Below are 24,049 nucleotides of genomic sequence, written 5' to 3' on the forward strand. Positions count from 1 at the left end.
GTCTTTTCCAACCAAACCATTCTATGACTCTATGAAAATGAATGTTGCTGAAGGTAAGAGCTGACCTGCACTGGTTCATCCTATGGCAGCAGTGAAAAGCAGCAGAGAGGTGGCCTCGCTATGACTAAGACTATACTTTTCGCGTGGAAAATTACTGATTAATGAAACTTGAGAGTCTGAACTGAGAGAGGAAATGTCATTGTTTCTGTAGGGACCTGAAAGGATTGCAGTTTCAAATGTCTTAATACAGACATCATGGAAGTTAAAGCTGAGGTTACCTTGAAGATGTGCTGTCTGGATTGCTTGCTGAGCATGCACTACGTAAATCAATCTCTTCATCCACCCACAGGACATTTACTCTGTAAACCCAACATCTGACTGTCCAGGTGTGAGCAAGGAGTGGAGCAGTGGTTCTTTAGGTCAATGGATGTGTCGCAACCTGTGAGAGCTGGAGGGTTTGCTGTCTGCGCTGTGTGCTTCCTGCAGGGGTAACCAGTGGCGCGTGGGTGCTGTGTTCAGAATATATTTGTTCTCCCGAAGAAGCTGCTGCTGCTGCTCTTCCAGTTGGACTTTGGTGTCTTTAAGGACTTTGGAGTGTTGAATGAGTCTGAGCAGCTCCTGGCGTAGGTGCCAATTCTCTGCCCTTGTTTCTTTGATTCGCTCAATCGCACATTGTGCTGCTGCTGCTTCCGCTTTCTCGGTGACCGCCTGGATCTTTCGGTGGAAGTCCCTCTCGCAGTCAGCCTTGGCCCGCAGAAACTCACTCCTGATTTTGTGCATTTGTTCCGCGCGCTCTACCTTTGTGACCAGCAATTCCTTCTCCAGCTCTTTAATCCTTTTCATCCGTTCCAACTGAATGGCTGGGCCAAAGAGACGCTGCAGGTCTTCAACCTCCTTGTTCATAAGGGAGAGCTTTGTGTGCACCTCTTTTAGCGCTCTCCTGAGTTCCTCCTCCTTTGCTGCACACTGGGAGACCAGCTTCTCTTTCTCCTTCCGGACTTTAGACAGGTCAATGTGATTCTGGTCATTTAGTGTTATTACCAGGTTCTGGCACTTCTGGCTGCGTTTTGTAGCGTAGGACAGGTAGGTGTTGCTCTCTTTCTGATTCCGTTTGCCTTCCTTTTCTAGGAACTTATTTTCCTGCAGCAAGCTCTCTACTCTTCCCATGTACGTGTTCAAGAGGTCAGTGAGAATCTTGTATTCCTTCTGCAAGTACGATTTCCTCTCTTGTGCAAGCACTTCCACGCCACTTGTTCCTGTGGACTGATCTTCATTCTTGGCTCTTGCCCCTTGCTTATCTTTCCTGGTGCGTGTTGTGTCTTGTTTCATTTGCTTCGTCGTGGATGCCATGTTCCACGGGGGGGGAAATCAAACTGTAACAGAATGAACAGTTACAAATTGTAGCATTTATGCCACTTACATGACTGTTCCTTCTCCCCCGCCCCCTCCGCCCGGCCATTGTGGCCTCTTGTGTAAGCAATGAGAAGGCAGAAGCTTCGGCAAACGCCTCAGCACCACAGGATAAGACGTGAGCTCTGCTCGGAGCTGCGAGCTCTGGTGTCTGTCCCGTGACTGTCCTGACGGACACTGAGGGCTTGGGGGCTGCGTCTCCCTCAGCTCTCGAGGGTCAGGGTGGGATCCCGCTGTGATGTCACAAAGGGTCCCACCACAACCTGGGCAGGGGCTGCGGGGGCTCAAAGGACGGGGGTGTGGCCAGCGCTGCCCCCCGCTTTGCCAGGGTTATCGAAGAGGCGGTGGCATTTATGCACAGAACCACCAGGTTGGAAAAGACCCACCGGATCATCGAGTCCAACCGTTCCCATCAATCACTAACCCACGTCCCTCAGCGCCTCGTCCACCCGTCCCTTAAACCCCTCCAGGGAAGGGGACTCAACCCCCTCCCTGGGCAGCCTCGGACAGGGACCAATGACCCTTTCCGTGAAATATTTTTTCCTGATGTCCAGCCTGACCCTCCCCTGGTGGAGCTTGAGGCCATTCCCTCTCGGCCTGTCCCCTGTCCCTTGGGAGAAGAGCCCAGCTCCCTCCTCTCCACAGCCTCCTCTCAGGGAGTTGGAGAGAGCAATGAGGTCTCCCCTCAGCCTCCTCTTCTCCAGGCTAAACACTCCCAGGGCCCTCAGGCCTGTTCTCCAGCCCCTTCCCCAGCTCCGGTCTCTTCTCTGGACTCGCTCCAGAGCCTCAACATCCTCCTTGTGCTGAGGGCCCAGAACTGAACACGGGATTCGAGGAGCGGTCTCACCAGTGCCGAGTCCAGATGGAGAAGAACCTCCCTGGACCTGCTGGCCACGCCGTTTCCGATCCAAGCCAAGATGCCCTTGGCCTTCTTGGCCACCTGGGCCCCTGCTGGCTCCTGTTCAGTCACTGTCAACCAACACCCCCAGGTCCCTCTCCTCCAGGCAGCTTTCTAGACAGACTTCTCCTAGTCTGTAGCACTGCACAGGGTTGTTGTGTCCCAAGTGCAGGACCCGGCATTTGGCCTTGTTAAACCTCATCCCATTGGACTCTGCCCAGCGGTCCAGCCTGTTCAGATCCCTTTGGAACCTCCCAACCCTCCAGCAGATCCAGCTTCCACCCAGCTTAGTGTCATCTGAAAACTTGCTAAGGGTGCACTCGATGCCTTCATCCAGGTCATTGATAATGACATTGAACAGGGCTGGACCCAGCACTGAGCCCTGGGGAACCCCACTTGTCACTGGCCTCCAGCTGGAGTTAACTCCATCTCCCACCACTCTCTGGGCCCTCCAGCCAACCGGTTTTCCACCCAGGAGAGTGTGCGCCTGTCCAGCCCAGAGGTGACAGTTTCTCAAGCAGAATGCTGGGAGAAACTGTGTCAAAGGCTTTACTGAAGTCCAGGAAGATCCATCCACAGCCTTTCCCTCATCCAGCACAATTCTTCACACTCAGATGAAATAAACAACTTCCTTACACATACAAGAATGGTTAATATGAGGGAAAAGAGCAAGCTATGGAAATCAAAAGCTAAACCCACTGAAACCTTGTGCCAAAACACTGGTTCGGCTGAAAGACGGGGAGAAATTAAGGGCATAACGCACGTTCCTACTTGTGCCACAGAAGTGCCATGCGGAGAGACAGAGGATGAATGAGCCCCAGCAGTCACTGCTGAGCCTAAAAGCGCTTGCTTTGTGTTACCTCAATGTCAGCATAGGTGCCACCACTCCAGGGTGGGCGGGCCTGGTGTTTCCAACATCCGTATAATCCTATGTACATAAGAGAAATGGTAGTCTGATGAATCATAAAATCATAGAATCACCAGGTTGGAAGAGACCCACTGGACCATCGAGTCCAACCATTCCCACCATTCACTAACCCATGTCCCTCAGCACCTCGTCCACCCGTCCCTTAAACCCCTCCAGGGAAGGGGACTCAACCCCCTCCCTGGGCAGCCTCTGCCAGGGACCAATCACCCTTTCTGTGAAGAATTTTTTCCTAATGTGCAGCCTAAATGAGGCATTGCTTTATTAGCCTGCTGAGATTTATGGATTTCAAATGCTTCAGAAATATTACTGTTTGTCAGAGCTTATGCCAAAATGTATATTAATCTCTCCCTTCACGATCACCCAAATCTTTATTTCAGTATCGGACCTGCCCACTCAGCAGGTACCAGCTGTGTTCTCCCCTCACGGCTACAGATTCATCAGGCAGAGACAGCAGCTCCTTCCATCCTGCGTAGGAAGGAACCTCACGCGCCCTGGGGATACAGAGGGATCCATCTCCTGACACCACTGTGCCGCCTGACCCCAGGGAAAGGCACCGTCACGTGCTCTTCTATTTGTACCCTACTCTTACATTAGGAACATTTTCCCACCAGCGATCAGTTCACGGAGACAATGAAACATGGTCCTTCTGAAGGGTTGAAACTGGAATCTAGTAGTGTTAGGATGTCACACAAAGCATTCCACGTCTCATCCAATATTTTTTTTGATGGTACGGCACATAAATCATCTCTTAACTGTTGTCCCCGTAAACTTTTGTCATACCAATTAGTTTAAGTGACATTTAGAGTAGATATTTTCCAGAGTCTGTAAAGTGTAGAAATACTTGATTTTTTCATGATGCTTTTTAAGAAGGTAATAAACGTTGGTGTTTGTAAGCTGTTGCAGTAGAGCATATAGTTCTACAAAATAAATTAAAAAAAACCTGAGCCATTTCCTTTTCTTTTTCCAGCTTTTCTATTTCCTACAGGGTTTCACAGAATCGCAGAACAGTTAAGGCTGTGAGGGGCCTCTGGAGGTCCCTTCTTTGCAGCAAGGCCACGTGGCTGGCTCACAGTCAACCTGGTGACCACCCACATCCTTCTCTGCGATGCTGCTTTCCAGCTGGGTGGCCAGCAGCGCGTGGTGGTGTTGGGGGGTTATCCCTCATCCCTTCCCAGCTGCAGGACCTTGCGTTTCTCCTCCTAGAACTTTGTTCCTCCTGCCAGCCTGTTTCTTCAGCCCATTGAGATCCCTCTGGAGTATCAGCCACTGATCCCACTTCAGCGTCCTCAGCAAATCTCCCAAGGCTACAGTCTGCCCCATTCTTCAGACGATTAATGAAGACATTGATTGATTGATTGATCAATGCTCCAATCCAAATCATGGATGAAATTTACCAAGACACACAAAAACCCCACCAGAAACTATCAGGTGCATTTTTTCCAAGTAATTCTTACCATTTTTCTTTAGATTCCCTCATAATAGATTTGTAATTTTTAATCTTTTAATTTTTAAACAACTGAGACATTTAACTGTCACAGTAACTGAGCTTGTCTCAGGCACAAAATTATTGCTCCAAATTTAAAATTTCAACATCTGCCCAATATGAACACAAATTAAAAATTATTGCTGTGCTTCGATGATTAACAACATTATTAGTCTACTGATTATAGTTGCTGTAACACCAAAAGCCATTTACTTTCCTTTCTCCAATTTCCTCAACTTAACTTGATCGAAATCGTGACCACGTACCAAGTGTATTTTGCCATCTGACAGAAGCACTAATCCAGGCAGAGGCTGCGACGGGGCAGAGCACACGGGCAGCCGCGTCACTCACTGTGTCACAACCCAAGGAGCAAAGTAGGCAGCCGAGGGCAGACCAGGAGGATTTGATGCAAAGGCAAACGTATCTGAAACAAAATAAAAGCTGGCATCGAATTCTCTTCCATGAAGTTATTAATTATCAAGTAATTTCGGGATCCCATCAGGAAATCACATGCCTTAAGCATGTGTCACACAGGAGTGTTCTGGTTTTTCTCTTGTGCTTGATTTCTGTTTAAATGGTTTTCTTATGACAGGCGAACAACTGGAATAAAAGCGCGGGGAGTCACTTTTCTGCTACTTAATTTGCAACTACAATTAATAACTCCACTGAGAAATAACTCCTTTACCACTCTGTACAACCATCCTAGGAAGACCCGCAAGATGCACTGGCAAACCAGGCTGGGGGGTACAGGTCTCCAACTTTAATCTAGAAAGTCGGTTGAAGAGGACTTCCCCTAGACCTAATTCTGTATTCTGTACGGAAACATCCTGCATGTCATCAGGAAATTACTCAGATGGAATTAAATTAATTATAGGCCCAGGAAAATATCTGCTGTCTCAGAGATGTTCTTAATCAGGATTTTCTGGGCAGTACCTTAAAAGAGTGCAGTTAAAAATTTCTGTCCTAAGAATAACCAGATTAACCCACAAGTCCTAGCATCCTGAAACAGCAATAGAAAACTGTTTATCTGTTCAAGTAAGTTTTCCAGTAAATCTAGTAATGAATGTTTAGATTCTCATACTTCTGACTGACTCCATTGCAAATGTATATTCCAGAAGGGAATTTCCATTAGTCTCCAACTTCTGGTTGAAATGACAAAAAATTACCAGAGCATCTAAAATGGCATCTGTAGTCCTTTATGTTGAAATGGCAAGTATTTTTATCTCCCATGATACAGCTTTCTAAAACAGAATTCTAGACACACAAGGCTTAAAAATACCATTAATACAGTAGGGCCTTTCAAGAGACCAACAGAAGCGCTCCGCATTCCTCTAGGCTGGGACCGCTTGCAGGAACAGACTTTGTAATAGCGTCAAAGAAGTCACGCTGGCTTTAGAAAGTTTGTACTGAAGCACAATTAATACCAGATCGAGAGAAAATGATTTGCTATGAGACAGGAAGAGAAGGAATCAGCCTTTGTTGAGCAGTGACATATAATATCCCTTCTTTTCTACAACCATCTAAATGCAGGTGGATAAAGAACATGTAGGTCGAGGAGTCTCAGCCGGCTTTACTGTCAACAGCCAAAAGACACCAGCATAGCGAGTCCTACTAGTCAAGCTGCAAAAAGCAAAGAAATGCACGTGCAGGCACATATTTAGTCCTCCTTCTTTGGAATCATCAAATAAATAAGCAACTTGTTCAAAACGTCGACTTTGATTTGTTAGTTATGCAGTTTCCATGTATCAAGCTAAAAATACCCAAATTGTCAAATTCAGAAATAGCACACGAGGAAGCAACATGCTTTGAGGTGGATATTTTTAAAAGTTACTTGAGTACCCAAGTAATGAGGGTGGACTTGAAATTCATGCGTTGTCATGTTTAGTAATCTATACAGTAAAGGAAGACTTGCATTAAAATTAAAGACAGACACCAAAGAATTTAGAAAAACAAGTTCACTTTTTTTAAACTACAGTTTAATCAGATTTATCGACACAAATTAGAAAAAAACATTTATAGGCAAGTTAAAAACACCTTTAAAACATAACAGCATGCTGCTTCGGCAGCACTGCTGAGACAAATTAGAAATAAGTAATTATTAAAATATCACAATCACCAACTAACAGTGGTATTTTAATTTTACCATACACCAACACTTAAGTTTATGGATCTGTTGAAAAATAACACTTTTTAAAAAATATATATTTTGGAATAATAAAAATGAAATTCACTGACAATGCATTGTATTCTGAACCAGGAAAGGCAGATCTAGGAATACTGTCGCTATCCACTTCTCGGGGTGTGTTCTCACGTACGGGTAGCTGGAGGCAAAACTACTTCTGCATTGAGGTAAAACTATTCCCTTGAAACCGTAACCAAGGCAGGAAAGAACAACGTTCCATCTTTTAAATTCTTAAATCGAATAACTTATTACAATGTCTCTGAATAATGCTATAGTTACCCATCTTACACTATTTTTCATTCAATACATTTTGAATGTTCTCTACTAACTGATCTAGGACACATCTGAGGTCTGGGATTTAAGAATAACTACCTAATCACTATTGTATCGCTTTGACACCTTTGTCACAGTAAGACACATCAGCAGATTCTTCATGGAAATAGTCAACACCACTGGACAAAAGAAGATACAAAGAAAAGATGTCAAGAGAACCGATAAACACGTAGAAAGGCAAACTATGCGTAGGCAAATACTCCTCAACTTATTGTGACAAAAGATTGTTGCACCTTTAATGTCGTGTTGCGCTATTCTGATTACTGGTCTCTAGGCACCCTGTTTCTCTGGCTTTTTATTCAGATTCCATCTTCACAGTTTGGAAGCCTAATCCAACTAGCACATGGATCTCAGCTACTGGTTCATATTCTGGTGACACCTAAGTGAAAATCCAGCTCGGGGTACTCCTCCCTCCGACAGCAGAAGGCAGGGAGATTGCGCAGAGGTCTCTCTTGCCAAGAGGTTTGTTTGGAATAAGGTGCTGGACCAAGTTGCTATTAATATAAAAAGTTTCCTCCAAAAGTGGCCCTAGTGCAGATTTTGGTCATATCTGAAGCCAAATTTTGCGTTCATAGCCTGCAGGACCAAGCCCTGCAAAGGGTTGGTTTTGCAACAGAGCGCAAGAAGCCCTTTACTTTCCACTTAAAGTGTGACCAACAGACTCTATTTTCACTTTAGGAAGCAGAAAGCTTGGTACTGTGAGAACAGAGCCCCCCAGCCTTCGCAGACACAGCGTACGACCAGAGGGCTCAACGCCAGCCTCGTGTAGATATCGATATGGCCTATTTTAAGTATATTTATGCAGGCTCTGCGTAGCTACAGCATTGATAAAGTTGACACAATGTTCATATGGATATGTACACAGAGTTAGACAATCTTAAAGTGTCTAAAACCCAAAGCAGGCCCAATCACTGGGCACAGCTAATGCACAGAAGGTGACAAGTGGCAAAAATTTGCTTTTGCAGGCTTTTATACCAAAAGCGATCAAAATTATGATTAAATATTTAATGGGATGAAAATTGTTACATTTGATGGTTAGGTTTTGTAAAAAGCATACAAAAAGTGCATCTGAAAGCAACTTTTTAATAAATTAATTCTTTTCTTCATTTAGTTTTGACCATAATAAGTGACTGTTGCGATATCTGCAGTTACAACCTTAGGGGGTGACTCTGCGGATGCCCGGGTTTCACCGTGTTTGTCTCGGTTAAGACAGCAAAGGCATCACGACTCAAGGGAGATTTAGCACAGAGCAGCTGCTCCCGGGGCTGCAAGCGAGCAGACCCTCTGCCAAGGTCCGCACGCAGGGTTTGCTCCCCCAGCTCTCTGGCAAACGCCCCCGGCCAGGGGCAGGACACGTTCTTACCAGAGACTTCTTCACAGCCAGATTTTCCACCACTACTGCAAGTAATCGGGACCGACCGTGCCAGCTACCTTAGGGACCGGCAGATCCAGTGATCTAATACGAGCAGGCTCAATTCACTGCAGTATCTGCTTAGATACCTCGCGCAGAATTTAAATACTTGTTAAAGTACTTACAGCCAGTGGGTTTTTAAACAGGAAAATTAAAAACACTCCCAAGTGCTCTTCTGAGCGAGTGTTACTGGACCTAGGTAAACACATGAAGGCTAATCCTGTAAGGTAATGCTGCGATGAATCAGCACAGAACCAAGGTGTATTCTTTATACGTGGAGTCTGCAACACATTAAAATCCTTCCATTTATTTCCATCTGATTTTCTAACACCGATCACTTTTCAACATAAATGACAATATTTTCAAATTTTCATTGAAAATGAAAAATTCTCAAATCTGAGAATTCAATAGGAATTACAGAGCAAAAGACTTAAAGATAAGGAAAAGGAAACCCTAAATTATTGTAACTTGTGCTTTTGAATTTTTTTACCATTCAAGGCCAACTTATAAAGTTGATCATGTGAAAGTTTAAGTGTAACCAACAGTGACACATTTGCAGGCAAACATGAGGACACATTTGACCATGTATTTAAACAAATTGTCAAGAATTTGTTTGCAAAGCTTCTGAGAGAACAATCCAGACTGTTAAAACTACTTTTGATACCAATTTGACCAGGGGTGAGGATCTCATGAAGGTTTCCTCTGCATCAGAGGACATTATACCGTAACCGAACCGACACCATCAACAGAGGCACAACCACCTCAGCGTGCATCGTGTCACACAAGCACAGCATTTATAATCATATTCCCACAGGGGAAACCAAACAAGTTATTTAAGTGTAAAATTCCTCTAATAAATAATATACTATACCAGTAAAACTCATACCACAAGTCAGCGTAGAGCAGGGCATGTACAAAGATCTCTTTATCAAGTCTTCTCACTAAACTACGATTTGCTATCGAGACCATATTGAAATGCATACCAGTAGTTTTACACAGTAATGCATTTTAAAGTGGCACCTACCACTGAAATTTTGTCTACACATCAACTCAAGGAAAGGCTGTGGAAGAATGATTTTCCCGAATCAGTAGGGTGCATCTGTCAGGGAGGCTAACAAAGCCTCCCTGATTCCCACAGTAGGAGGCACTACTGGAAGTATGATTTAAATACATATTTCCCTCTCATTAATACAGAATCGTAAATGTTAAGAAAGGTTAAGCAAGCAAATAGTTTTTACCAGGGTGACCACATTAACTCATAAGTGCCTGAATGAATTGTTCACAATAGGCAAATACCTGCAAAGCACTGTAAAAACACTGATATGTTGTGTTTATTTCTCAGTGTGCTGATCTGCAATACAGAAAACACTTTTATCTTTGGGTTATACATCAGTTAATATGCTTGTTTCCTTCATGTCCAAAACATTTCTCGGAAATTTACCTTAGTCCTGTTACGTTCCTAGGAAATCTACCTTCTATTACTTTCTCCAGCAAAAGCAATAGTAAATCGCCACCATCCTTTCAAATTCAATGTTAAGAATGATGAGTGTGAAACCTAAAAATTCTCTAAAGTATCGGGGCTGGTTGCTCTTGACTTTCTGACTGAATTAATTGAAAGGATCTATTGTGATAGCAAGGTGGAAAACCAGTAATGGAGAGGGAAAGCAACAACAAAACCCCAGTCTGAGGAAAAACTGTAAAAAAGCCTCTTTCTGTAGTCCCCAAGATAACTCATTTGCATGAAGAGCAGACTTTGGTTCAAAGTACTTCTATATTCAGCAATATTTATCGGGCAAATTCTACGACATTACATTTAAAACCAAATTCTGTGCAAAACTAATTAATTGTTAAAATTTTCTTGTGCTGCAATTATTTAAGGGGTTCAGATCAAGAAGAAAAAAGTAATTGCATTGCATGCAGACACCAGTCGCATCCAGTTTTGAAGCCTATACCTTGCCGCTTGTGCCCGACTACAGCGTGGATGTATTTTCTTAGCTGTTTCAACTTCCTCACAGACAAAAGTTCTGAACAAAAATATGCTTGTGAATCCACTCAAGCTGAAGTACCAGCCTTTGCCATCCTAAATCTGCTTATTTTCTGGGAGCGCTTACAATTGTTTCGCTATTTCGTAATGAAGAGTTAGTAAGCCTCCATCGCACACGTGGGCACGCAGGCCAGAACAAGAAAACATGAGAACCAGAACATGAGTGGGAACAATGGCATGATAGGTGTTGTACTGGCATCCAAAAGTGCTTGCTTGGGTCGATATGTAGCCCGCACCAACAAGGTGAATTAAAGTTCAACAGCAACAAATACTGAAAGAGTCAACCCTAACTCTACTCACCCACCCAGAAATGTGCAATTCTATTTTTTCAATCTAAATGTCCCTTCAGGAACAGTAAGTGGGAAAATGCCTTTCCTGATTCTGTATCTAATAAAGATAATCAAGCACAGAAACAAGTGTGCTATTAGTTAAGAACAACAGAAAAAAAAAATAATGCCATTTCAGAGGAACGTGTGACAACCACAACCTCAGGAAGGGGGGGTCGACTTGGGTCATGAGAGTCAGGATTTAGAAGTCAGATTTTTTTAAAGATAATACAGCTGTCACTGAAATGAACATCCCTACTCGTCTAAACAGACTCATCCACTCTCATTCCATACTTAGCTCCCCCTTTCTAACTGAGTAAGTTAATTAGTGCTAACCTACATTTATGGAAAAGGTACATTATCCTCCTGGAGTTTTAGGCAAGGAGCCAAAGACCAGGCAAAGAACTATCCCAGCCAGGAAACAGCTCCGACCTGACTCACCATCTGTTTCTTTAGAGTAAGCCATAGGTACTCTGAATATTTTTGCACGGTCGTAGCCCCAAAGCTGAGGGCTATCATTGCACTTCTGGTAGTAAGAATATTCACCCCACTAGTGCGATATTTCATCAAAAATTTAGGGTTCAAAATGCTATGACAATTTCTTTTTTCATTTGTAGGTTATTAATCAAGAAGCTGCATTATTTTTCTCCAGTAGTATTTTGTGTCAGTCTTAAAGCTAAAAAAACCCCATCTGGATAAACATTTTGTGTATACTTCAAAAAATTATAAGAAAATACAGAATATAAGCAATTAAAATGTAGCCCTTTAACAGTAGTACTCTACCAGGGACTATCATCACAATAAATAGTCTGGAACAGACCTAATCACTGCATCGTTCCCTTCACTTCCATAACTCAAGTCAGAAGGATTTCTTTCTTTAATTATGTTACCCACAAATATGACATGAATTTGGCACCTAAAATTTTAATTTAGAGAAAAAGCTTTTCCTCAAATTCACGTATGCCTTTGGATAAAGGGCCATCAGTTATCGAGCATACAGAAATTGGTTATGATGGTAACTTCATGTTTGACTCCCTGTGAACTACATTTCAAGTGATTCTGCTATTTTATACCAAAAGCACCATCAAGTAACTCTGTATGTCTGAAAATTCAAAACAACTTTAAGTATTAAAAACATTTTTTTTTAAATATTTGTATTCTAGACCAAGTACTCCTGGTATTCAAGGGTAAAAACATGCTTTCATTGAAATCCTCATGCTTGCACATTGTCTTCTGTGTCCTACGGCTGCCTTTCCTTCTCTAGCTGCAAACCCCCCCGGCAGTGGTTGTTGATATTGGTTTTAGGTACGTTAAAAGAAACCTAGGTTGGAGCTATAAAGCCCTGAAAAAGATGAACCTTCTCGTGGCATATTGATTTTTTTTTAATCCGTTCGGAAGGGCCATGTGTAATTATATTCTTTATCGAAGAAATCTAACTATAATTCGGCATCAGTAACGTTTACAGTTCCATGATGTACTGTGATAGTTTGAGATGCTTTAAGAAAACCCTCCAAATACTGAGACGCTTATTGCAATTCCCTTTTAGAGATCCAAAAGCCTTGTAATGACTCTGCATTTTATATTTTTATCTTCTTTATAGCATATGGTATTATATATCTGAAATATGCTTTCCACATAAAATCAAACTTGAAAATACCCACTTAGAAACAAGACTTCAGTAAATAGAGGGTTTAAGGCAAGTCCTTAATCTGGAAAAAATAATTTCCATTTGCTAATCCTAGATTGACACAATTTTACTCCACCCCATCAGTGCCTTGGGATACACAACGTACATTCAGCATAGGGCACACAGATGACCCTGTGGACATACGTTGCAAGTCCTGAGTGCCCATTGAAATAATGGTAATATCTTCAGATAAGGCGTGACCCACAGGGACATGGCATGGGAGGGGTTACTCTGTTTTGTCTCCAGTCTTGCTATTGTATGTGGTTTTCCTAGGTAATGCATTCTTTTCTTACTAAACATCTTTGCAAACAAATACAAACCCCTTTAAAAGGTGCTAAAAATGGGTTTCTGAAAACATACAAAATATATTCATCATAGTACTCCCTCAATCACTGTTTTAATGCTTGATATCTGCAGGTTATTTCTTGTTTCTGACTGAAACTATTATTTGTTGTAGAATAACTGTTCTTTTGCAAAAGATTTTCTTCTTCTAGTTTTTTGGACCACGCAGGCTGGATGCTTTCGTGCTTTTTACTTCCTTTTTGAGTTCTTTTCAATGGAAATACCAACAACACGAGGATACTGGCAATGTGAAGACAGAAATAGCAGGAGCTAAAAAGCAAACAAAAATGATAATTCAGTAAAACTGACCACTCTTTCATGAATAAACTGTGAAAGCTTACTTTCATTCAGTACTTTGCACCTAAGGCATTTAAGTCAGAAATACATTAATATTTCCTTTTTAAGAGATTTACTAAGGAGAAATCAGAAAGTAAGTCTTCCCCCAGAGTACTCAGTGCTGTGACAAAGTGAGATCTAATTTCAACTATTTTTCACCAACATTTCTTTTGAGAAGGCTTTATGTCATCTCGCTATGAAGTAGTACAAGTGCATGCAGCAATCCTAAAGGCACCCTCCGGTGTTGGTTGTTGTTCTTTTCCCCCCCATGCCCCAGGAAAAGTTAATTCTATTATGTTAGGAAAATGAGGTCACTTCATGGTTTCTCATAAACAACAGAAATGATGTTTGAGCACTAGAACAGATATACAGCTCGCTCAGCTAACAAATCCTGTCACTAAAGCAGCTTCAGAAATCTTATGCCACAGAAAATATTTCAATTCCAAGTTAAAGAAAAAAGTAGAATATGCTTACCTGTAAAAGGTGAACGAGGGTTTTACAGAGAGCAGTACAAATGGCACAACTGTGTAACTTATTGCTACTTGAGTTGCCATCCATGTTATAACGTCATAGCAAAGTTTAACAGCAGGAGATTCAACAAAATAGTGTCTGATATTGTTTCTTATCTGAAAAAGCAGATAACAGTAAGTTAGCTTAGGAATAAACTTTGAGAGGTATCTTACTGCACAGAGTTTTCCACAAAATCCACAGGATTAATTGAAGTGCTGCAGTTCAGTCAAGTGTCTTTGTCAAAATACCCATCAACTTCAACGGTACCCAGGTCAAATTCCCTGCCTGTGAGAATAGTGCACTTCATCCGGACAGGAATTTAAGTATTTATGAATTAATGCACAATTTAAGTAAATGAAGCCCCCCACCCCCACCCCATCCCATGCCACTTTGGACTCCTTGTCTGAATGAGGCAGGCACTCTGTTCTGTCAAGCCATTCTGTAAATACAGCTGGAGTAAACAAAAGCCAGAATGCTTCTCTTGGAAGCTTCTATATGGTGACATTTCACGTACTTGCAAGTAAGCTCTGTTCTAGGAAAAGTAGGGGATAAATCAGAATATACAAAATACCAGTTCCAATGACATATTTCAGGAGTCTTAACAACTTAATATCAAGTCAGACTGTTATCAAAGGGGTCAATTTTCTATGCTGATTCATCTTTTGTTCTTAAAATTCTATTCAAACAACAGAATACTAAAAGTACTTTAAAAAATCCAAAACCCACACAGGTTTGGGTTCAGTTTTATTTAAGTCTATAATGAAACAGACACTAGCAGATCTTGGCCCTTTCTTCCTTTGAATGAACTGTCACCCTTGCTCACACCCTTATTTGCTGACAAGCTAAGAAGGGCTCAATTCAGCCTTTGTGCAGCTCGGAATCACAGTTGCCACCTTCCGGTCATCCGCTGAGGCAGCCGTCTCTGGAAAGCTGCACACCAAAGGACAGTTCAGCTTCTTCACCCTTCAGAACTCCTGGTTCTAAAGAACATACGGAATGCTAGAGCTTGTGCTGATTTCATTCTTTACATTAAAAACCTTTTTTACCTTCCTTGTCCGTGCTTACCCTAAGTAACACACTCCTACTCAGCCTTTGCTTGGTTAAGCAAAGTAAAACAAAGTCATCCTAGCCACATACCTTTCATCCTTCCATCTGCCATTCTCTTATGGTCACTTGTTCCTGAGTTCCGTAATACTAGAGAAACCTAGTATTTTAGGACTTGAAGGATAACTTAAAAGATGAATCTATAACTGCCCTTTGTCAACACCTCCCTATGAAATGTTTATTGATTAAAGGAAGCAAAACTAGTTGCCTAAGCATGACAGGAGAAGAAAGTGTGGGTCAGAACTGCCAAGCCTGGCAGCCTAAATAAAGTCTAGTACAGCTAAATAAAAACATCCTCAAGTACCTCTAACGTATCTTATCAGTTAATATTAAGTAACTTTTCATACAGAAACTAACCCTGTAATTATTTAATAGCCTATTGATTGATATATAGGAAGTGTGAAAACAAGGCAGCTTACTCAAGACAAAGTGCAGCAAGCACTCTGATTTACTGAGCTTGCCTGAGAGAACAACTTTTACCTGTAAACTGTCCCTGAACCTTGGATTTTGCCCCAGCCCCCGGCTGATAAATGTCAAAAGTTCACTGTGACAGAGTCTGGAAAGGAGGAGGGAGCTATACCTATCGTAAAGAAAAGAGCCAGTTCTGTCAAACAAGGACTACACCCACATCTTCGTGAAGAAAGAGAAGGAGCATCTGGTTTATTACCATTAGTAACAATCTAAATCTGTCACCTTCCCCAGCTGTTAGAGCCACAAAGAGCAGTCTGCTTCATTTCTCAGTCTCCTGGTTCTTTCGACAGAGAAATGGTCTGTTATTCTGCTCTGAGCTGACAGCTAATTCTTTTTGTTCCTCTTTCCCCCATGAGTAACTGATAAACCTGACTCTGTTCTTACTCAGCGTTCTCAGGCAGCACTGAGAGATTCCTTGGCAGATTTGCTGGTTCCATATGGCTCTGGATGGAAGCTGTGACAGCTTGTTACTGTGACTGCACTGCTGGCTGGCCAATTCTGAGCAGTAACAGAGCTCTTGATCTGCTGGTTGAGGGGGAGTATTCTTTAGTTACCATCTTCACAATAGTGCTGGGCAGAAATGAGGCAGGGGGACAGATTCAACAAATACAAAGCACTGACCCCTCCCTAGATTTTAAGCTACTCATAATCAGTGATAAAGTTTTTTCAAAATTATCTTAGCTAACATCATCTTGTTTAGCATGCCTTAATAATACAGTTAATACAGAGGAAGGGCTTCCACAAGAGATACACTACAAAGATGTTATAGGCTGTGCACCATCTTGCTTGTTTCTACTGACCACCCCCTCCTTATTAATAATCATTCACACTGCTCTAATAACTACAACAAGTAAACAAAACTATCAGACTGCTTGTGTGTCAACTGCAAATGACATCTTTGGACTAGAGAACATGAGAACTGTTTATTGTTTAAGAAGATACTTGGTTGGTACTTACAGCTCGTGCTGCGAGTGTCATTAGTACTCCTGTTAAAAATGTTAAATAATATCCTGGGTAAACCCCATGCCAAATGGCAGAGAGGATGAAGGTTTGGATCGTTGGGCTGAAGGTGGCTCGCTCATAGCACACTCTAGCAAGTCAAAGACAATTCAAGATAATTAACAGGAGACACAAATCACCACCAATCTTCCCAGTTATCAGTTATACATTTACACTTTTAGCACTTTCACCTCCAACACATCATTTGCAATGCAATTGCTGTTTACTATTGTTTAGTAATGTTACCACTATATTACCACTTACAGACAATAAAGCTATTTCACAGCTTCTGATTTAACCCCTCGCTGCTAACCTACGCTCAGTGCCATCATAGAGGGTCCTTTAGTGAAGTGACAGAAGCATCCAAAGGCAGGTGTTGCTATTAAGGGATCTCAAGCCACATGAAGTGTTTGAAGAGCTGCACTAGAAAGCACAGGCCATCCCACAAACTCTCCTGATGAGCCAGATACATATTTTTCATAAACAAAAGCAGCTTACAGAAGAAGGGAAAAAATAACAACTACCTTTAGTTTGAAGTAAGTGAGAGTACAATTGAAAATGTGTCTGTGTGTGGCAATTAAGTGAGCATGACGAAATTATAATTAATGACTCTAGGGAAGTGAAAGTATCAAATAAGGAGAATGCTGAACTCTGCTGTTTAAAAACTGAGACTCCAAATTATTAGGCAAGGTCCTAAAGTAAGGAATTCTAGGAGGAAGAAGGGAAATAGGGATCCAAGAAAAGCAGTTTCTAGAAGACGACATTAAATGACACAATGACAAACCATCATGATGTGGAAGAATGATAGGAAACATGGCAAGGTCCTGATATGGCTTCATCAAGAGTTCTTTAATGATCTGAAAACCAGAAAGCAATAGGACATATGGAAACAGATGCACACTAACATGAAGCAAAAATAAACAGCACAAGTATGCATGAACACAAATCTAAGACTAGCATACAAAAATGAGTTTTAACTAAAAAAACCATAGACACCAATATGTAAAAATGTTTTATAAACACACAGCAAGTAACAGAGAGAGAGAGAAGAGAATGCACATCTGTTCTTCAAAGAGGGAGGAAAACTGATGATACAGGGGCCTGAAACATTCACTAATGTAACTACTTTAGTAAAACTTCCATATATACAAAAAAATTGCTGACACCAAACGATACAACCAGTGTTAAAGAGCAGAAGGTAAAAAGGCAGGATCTAAACAGGGAAAGATCAAGAACGTATTGTGATAGTTTAGTTTATCCATTCAAAGAGATGTGCTAAGTTTCTCTCAAGCGGTCTCCAGCGCGGGGTAGCAGCACCGCCCCCTCCCCTTGCCGACGGGCTTCACTGACAGTGCCCACGGAGCTGAGAACACGGGCCTAAGCATCTGCCCAGATGTGTCATACACAAAACTATCCGAGGACATTTGCCCCCAGCACAGCACCTTAAGGAGGGGAGCAGCACCGGCCAGACTAAGCAGTAACCAGAGAGCTTCAGAGAGACTTTTGAAACAAAGAAGGTGTCAGCCTAGAAAGTAGAAAAGCTCTAGGAAAATTTGTAAACGAGTCAGGGAGACACCCCGGAACGAGACGCTGGTCACCAAAACCCGGCTGCCAGAAGTCACCCCACCGGCTCCCTGACCTCGGCCCCGGGAGGCACCGAGCGCCCCGCGTCCAGCTAGCGGGGGCGTCCGCACCACGTGCAACACGCAGCGAGCGAGGTCTCATCCCGAGGAGCCGCACGCACGTGAACTCTTGGCACGCTCTGCTCACGGGGAGCTGCAGCGCCCACAGCTCCCACAGGCAGCGCAGAGCGCCCCGGCTTCCAGAGACAGCGCTGGGTTTGTCACCCACGCGTCCCGGGGAGCGGAGGCGCAGTTTCCATGTAACCACGGGCGGGCGTGGATGCTATTTTGAACTCTGTGCGATTAGTTACACACACATTGAGGAATTTATGAAGCCACAACACTACGCACTTACAAAACATTATCTGCTCTCGTACTGATATTAATTATGAATATGTATTTCACTGATTGGTGATTAATTATGTCTTCTTAATTAATTGATAAACTACTTCAATCTTTATTTGGTTTAAGCTGCATTAACTAAGTGGATTTTCACCTGCAAAGCATTCAGGAGCTAACAAAACTACCTAAATTACTGAACCAGTTTCCAGCTATATCAATGCAAGTCAGATAAGATATATACCAGGAAAAGGAGAAATCATGAAGCTTCAGTTTTGAAGAGTTAAAAGTAAGCTTAAAAACTCCTCCAAGGATTTGCCGATAACAAATAATAAATAAATAATAAATAATTATTTGCCAATAATTCACTTGTTGTTCCTAAAAGCAAACCAAGGAAATATGCTCATCCCAACAGGCTGAGGAAATCTATTCAAACACGGGCGTAGGTCCAGGGTACCCACGATTTGCTCTAGGAGTGGGAAAACACATCAACTGTTCAGCAAGATACTCCCCTTGCTCTGGTTCCACATTTTCATTACTAGCTTGGGTTGTAGATCAAGAACTATATTTTTCCACCCTGCCTTCCCTTCCTTTTTTTCCTTAGGAGGAAGGGGGATGTGGAGGGGTGTGTGGAATGAGGAGATTGTCGTCGTTTTCTTAACAGACAGTGCACTAGCATCCAAAATAATCTTGATAGACTTGAAGGATGTTCTGAAATCGACAAGATGAAGTCCAAAGCTAGAACATCTAAGAAGAAAAGTGGAAGATGCAAAACAGTACCCATCCATTTCACATGACTGGAGAAGTGCAGCTGAGCATGAATATAAATCAAGAGTATGAAACACTGAGTATCAGCTGACCATGAATCAACACCAGATTGCTGCTGCAAAATGATACTGTGATGTTAGAGAGTTATCTAAAGAAAAGAAGGGTAATTAATGCACTCAAAGCATTCAATACTGCCTGTAACAGGCCAGGGAAGGACCTCGGGGGTCTTCGCACGAGTGCGACACCCACTGTAAGATGGCAGGAACTTTGGAAAGAAGCCAGAAGAAAGCAACAAGAACCACAGAGGTTTTGCACACATGACCAAAGACAAAAGAAATTAGATGTTTTCTTTGGAAAAAACAATGAACAGGCTCATGAACAGCTTTCCCAGTCAGGAAACATTTTCATGATATAGATTGTTAATATGCCACTATGTAAATATCTATTTTAACTTGCATGCTTGTAACACTCATACTGCTGTATTTTGTGACCTACATTCAAAGGGTTTTAAACTTATTATGATCTGTAGACCATTAACTGTGTTTTTACGAAGGGTTTGGCTTTACACACATTCAGGGTTAAAGTTCTGTTCCTCTTTCAAAAGCATCAAAACAACAGATTGAATACTGACTTAATGCAAGGTAAATGCCTAAGATTTTGTTTGCTTCCATAGACAGTAAACAGGTGAGGTATTAAAAGTGGATATTTAAAGTAATACATGGGTTTGTCCTCTATGTCAACATCGCAACTAATCAAATTATTGGTAATACAATATACACTTTGGACAAATATTTATGCCTCATATATAGTAATTAAAACAATTACTTACTTGCCACAAATCTTTAAGAAAATATCCACCCTTCTCCTTTTCACTGTGGCTGAATCAACATGTATTTAGACTGCCCTCAAAGATTCTTCTACATTGTTCTTAGGAATTTAGGCTATTGATTGTTCTTAAGTTGAATTTAATTTTTCTTTAAAAATTTATTAAAGACTGTGCTTGAATTTTTCCTTGTATCTTCTTTTAATGTCACCATGAACAACTGATCTACATTTTTTCTTTCAGTTCCTAGAAGAAGCAGTACTCGTCTCCACTGTTTCAGTTTAACATCATTCAACTTACGAGCTTTGAAAGTTTGTTGGAACACAACTATCTCCTGCTAAGTTTTAATACTGATAAACCTCTTTTCTCTAACTAAATTAAAATGCATTTTAAAGTAGTTTATTTCTTTATTAAATGATACATTTCAATACCTGCAAGCATGCAATTCTTCCTTACTGACTCTCCTAGCACTAGATTCTATTGCCTACTGAGCCACTGAGAACAATCACAGACAATTCAATTTCTGTTCTTGATTGGGCCAGAAAAATATTTAGTGAAGAAATTATGGAAAAAGAGCAAAAACAATAAAGAAATCTGATGAAAGCAACATCCTGTTGCCAGCCATCCTAGAAGAGATAAGGAACTCCGAGTGATCCTACGATGGGGTCTCAGTTAAACGCACACCTATTTGTAAAAGGTTTCTAGTTACCACAGAGAAGCAGTAAAAGCAGAGTGACTTAGTTCACTGGGCATTATACCCATTTCCCAGCCAAGGAAAAAAGCACAGCTGAGGGATACTCATTTGTACTTTTTTTGATAGCACACTGTAGGGTTTGAGTGCACAGAAAGTTCTCTCCAGAATGTATGGAAGTTCCTGCAGCGCTATGTGGCTAAGCAAACCCAAAACAAACCAAAAAACAAACACACAGTTACTACAGCCAGCCTGCTTTCAGCAGGCTTGGAACGCCAAGACAGAAAATAAAAGACACACTTCCACAGAGTAACACTTTTAGGTTCCCTGTGACCAGTGAAGAAAAACAGATTCTATCACTACCTGATAGTTTACACTAAGAAAGAAGCGTTCAACTCAGAGTCTTGAATTCAAGTATTGCAGGAACAACTTCCCGCGTAGTTGCTAAACAATCATCCTGCTTTGTGTGGTTTAGCTTTAAATGTTACATTACCCTCAAAGACATACTTATCTAAGAAACTTCACTGCAGAAAAGCTTCCTTTTAAGAAATAAATACCTTTTAAGCCAAAGAGCTGTTTGGATATTCCAGTTATCAAGAAACATCTTGAAACTCGTGGAAAACTGTAAAGTAAAACCAAACTCATTATTTCCATAATTGTAAAATGTTACAAAATACTTTTAATATAATAAATGTTATTTAAAAAAACCATACTTTGTGATAAGTTATGTATTTACTCAACCACTTGTAACCAAATAACCTGACAAGTAGAACACATTCAAAATTATTTTCCATCCTTTCCCAACAGTGTGAACACATCAATTTTAACTTAGAAAATATTCACTACCATGAGGAACAAAATGCATAGGAAAAGTTACTGAAATTACAAGCTGTATGGGCATGTATTGTATTTGAAAGAGCCATGAACAAACCTCTATTTGCTGGATTCTCAGATTTGATATTAGATCCCAATGTGTCACTCCATTTTTATCATAGCCTCTAAAACCAAACCCTGCTGCATTATTAATTGCATCTGCTGCAATGAAACAAAAAGAAACAAGTGAATTATAAACGGCCTGTATTACAAAATCTGCATCACACATGCAATGCGTTCAAAGGATTTACCACATTTTAAAAGCTGCATTTTTTAAAATACTGAGGATCACAGTATTAGACACTTGGAACAAAGGGAAAATAATCCAAGCAGCACACTGGCTTTCAGTTAAGCTTTTACAAAAGCAAAAGAGTGAGAGGTGGCACTACTGATGTCACAGTGCAGATGTCCCCTTTCCTTCACACCACCTATTTAGCCTTGCTTGAGCAATCCAACAGAAAAAATAACTTAATGAGATGCAGGCGCACGTTTACAGCCCCACACAGAGCAGCGCAAACCTTATAGAAAAAAACAGTAATTTACTAAGCAACGCAGAGTTTGCCAGATTTCCACTAATGGAACAAGGTCACTGTTATCAACACTTCTGAATGCAAAGTGTTTACAATGCATGTCAGAGGTCAAACAGTTCAAAGCAAACAATATTTTTCCCTAGGAAAAAAGGCTGCTACCTACCACCATCTGGACTACGTATAAAAAATACAAGGGATCTCAGTCTAAACACCATCCGTCTTCTTCAGTCATCACCTTTGCCTCAGCTTTAGTAGCTTGGACAGCAAGATTCCATGAGCTGTACTTCTCAAATTCGAATGGCCATGAGTTTTTCCCAAACAAGGTCTCTGTTGCACCAGAGGCTTGGTTGCAAGCACCCAAACACGGACACACATCCATAAGGCGTGAACTCCTCCGTGTATTCACTTGGGTGGATAAGTAAGTGACCATGGGGAGAAGAATGCCAGCTCCTCTCCCAGTTCAGAGGAGTCCTGAGGAACTGGAAGCAAGGCAGGCAAAAGGCTCTGCAGAAGCAATGCAGATCCAGTCCTCTAGTTACGGGACACGAGCCCTCTCTGTTAGCTCAGAATTCTTCTAAAGCACTGTAATTAGAGTGTTACTTTTTTAATTACAGCTAGCAAGGTAAGAGAAATTGCTCAGTTTGTATTACCATATTAAAAAAGAACTTACACAGTAGAGGTACATAAAAGAAATTCACATCTTTTGCATTTACCTTTCTTCTTAACAAGCTTTTCAAGGCATTAATCCAGTGTATTTGGAAAGTAAAAGAAACAATTGACTCAGTTCCTTTTCTGAAGTTGTTTCTCCAGTTATCTGCCACTCTGGAAGAGGCCTTTCTGACATTTGATTTAATATAGCGTTATTTATACTTATTTTATTTCTTTATCCATTTAAAAAAATCTTTGAAAGCGACAGTCTCTGCTATTCTGTATCTGCTACCACTGATGTTGATGTCAAACATTAGACAATTATTTTATGCTCAGTTAGAAACAGCTGAAGACATGAACTCCATACCATCTTGCTAGCCGAAGTACAAACACTACGGTCAGAGTAAGCACTCATTTTATTAAGCATTCATTTTAAGTAGTTAATTTTATTAACAGATTTCTTATTCTAAGTGCAAAGAAGAGCAATGGACAACTCCAGTGCATAAACACCCAGTAAAACTGTTATGGCCTCTTCACATTCTACTCATACCATTAGAAGTTTAGATAAGATAAAGTGGAAAGAAGAAGGTAAAAAGAGTTACTTTGGCAAACTAAAAGTACAGAGTTGAAGTAATTTATTTTCTTTAGTGTTTTACCAAAGGACTACACTGCTAGCAAGCTTATAAGGAGGAAAGCATGAGAAGTATTAAAGGGGAAAAAAACCCAACGATTATTCGTTTTTTCAGATGACTTGTACTCTTTACAGACGATGATACTGAGGCATAAGAGCACAATATTCAAAATTGTTTCATTCCACAGCAAGCCCTAGAATTACTATATCCAGGCAAGCTGAAAGCACTTCATTCATTTGCCAGGAATGAAACCAGCAGCTGTAAATGAGTCACTCTGCTCTGCAACACTAAGGCTTTCTTTATTTCATTGTTTCCCACAGATTCTCTCTCAAAAGAATTATGAAACAAATATGTAAAACTGGAGAGGAGGAGGAAACTGATGAAATCTGTTTTGCGAGCCACTTCCAAGATGGCAGCGTACACAAATAGAATGTTTTTTTTGTTATATGTATGGTTTTTTTCAAATAACGTGAAGTGAAAAGCAAAACAGTCTCTAAACTATATCCTATTCAGTGTCTTAAATTAGTGACTATGGGTTTTATCCTGTTGGTCAATTACAACTTTTAGTGAACAAACTAAGACTAAAACTGAAGTGTCACTCAAATTCTGAAAATACCACAGCAAACACCATCTACTATTAACAACGCTGTGATAGATCT

At 41.2% G+C, this 24,049-nt stretch overlaps 2 protein-coding genes across 2 annotated transcripts in view; both read right to left on the bottom strand.

Annotated features, from left to right (window-relative positions):
• Window positions 1–216: 216 nt before the first annotated feature.
• Window positions 217–3,203, bottom strand: LOC138717433 (coiled-coil domain-containing protein 166-like). The gene is made up of 2 exons (XM_069850948.1): window positions 3,169–3,203; window positions 217–1,373 (listed from the first exon to the last, which is right to left on the bottom strand). The coding sequence occupies exon 2, from the start codon at window positions 1,348–1,350 to the stop codon at window positions 421–423; it is 930 nt and encodes a 309-aa protein (XP_069707049.1). The 5' UTR covers window positions 1,351–1,373; window positions 3,169–3,203; the 3' UTR covers window positions 217–420.
• A 3,470-nt stretch (window positions 3,204–6,673) lies between these two features.
• Window positions 6,674–24,049, bottom strand: part of MBOAT2 (membrane bound O-acyltransferase domain containing 2) — a 94,352-nt gene continuing 76,976 nt past the window's right edge. The window contains exons 9-13 of the mRNA XM_069851625.1: window positions 21,639–21,742; window positions 21,265–21,329; window positions 16,423–16,555; window positions 13,855–14,006; window positions 6,674–13,314 (exon numbers count right to left, since the gene is read on the bottom strand). Of these exons, the coding sequence (XP_069707726.1) occupies window positions 13,092–13,314; window positions 13,855–14,006; window positions 16,423–16,555; window positions 21,265–21,329; window positions 21,639–21,742 (677 nt within the window). The 3' untranslated portion in view covers window positions 6,674–13,091. The remainder of the gene's footprint in view (window positions 13,315–13,854; window positions 14,007–16,422; window positions 16,556–21,264; window positions 21,330–21,638; window positions 21,743–24,049) is intronic.

This window comes from Phaenicophaeus curvirostris, chromosome 2 (assembly GCF_032191515.1).
Source record: "Phaenicophaeus curvirostris isolate KB17595 chromosome 2, BPBGC_Pcur_1.0, whole genome shotgun sequence".
In the NCBI taxonomy this organism is placed as follows: Eukaryota; Metazoa; Chordata; class Aves; order Cuculiformes; family Cuculidae; genus Phaenicophaeus; species Phaenicophaeus curvirostris.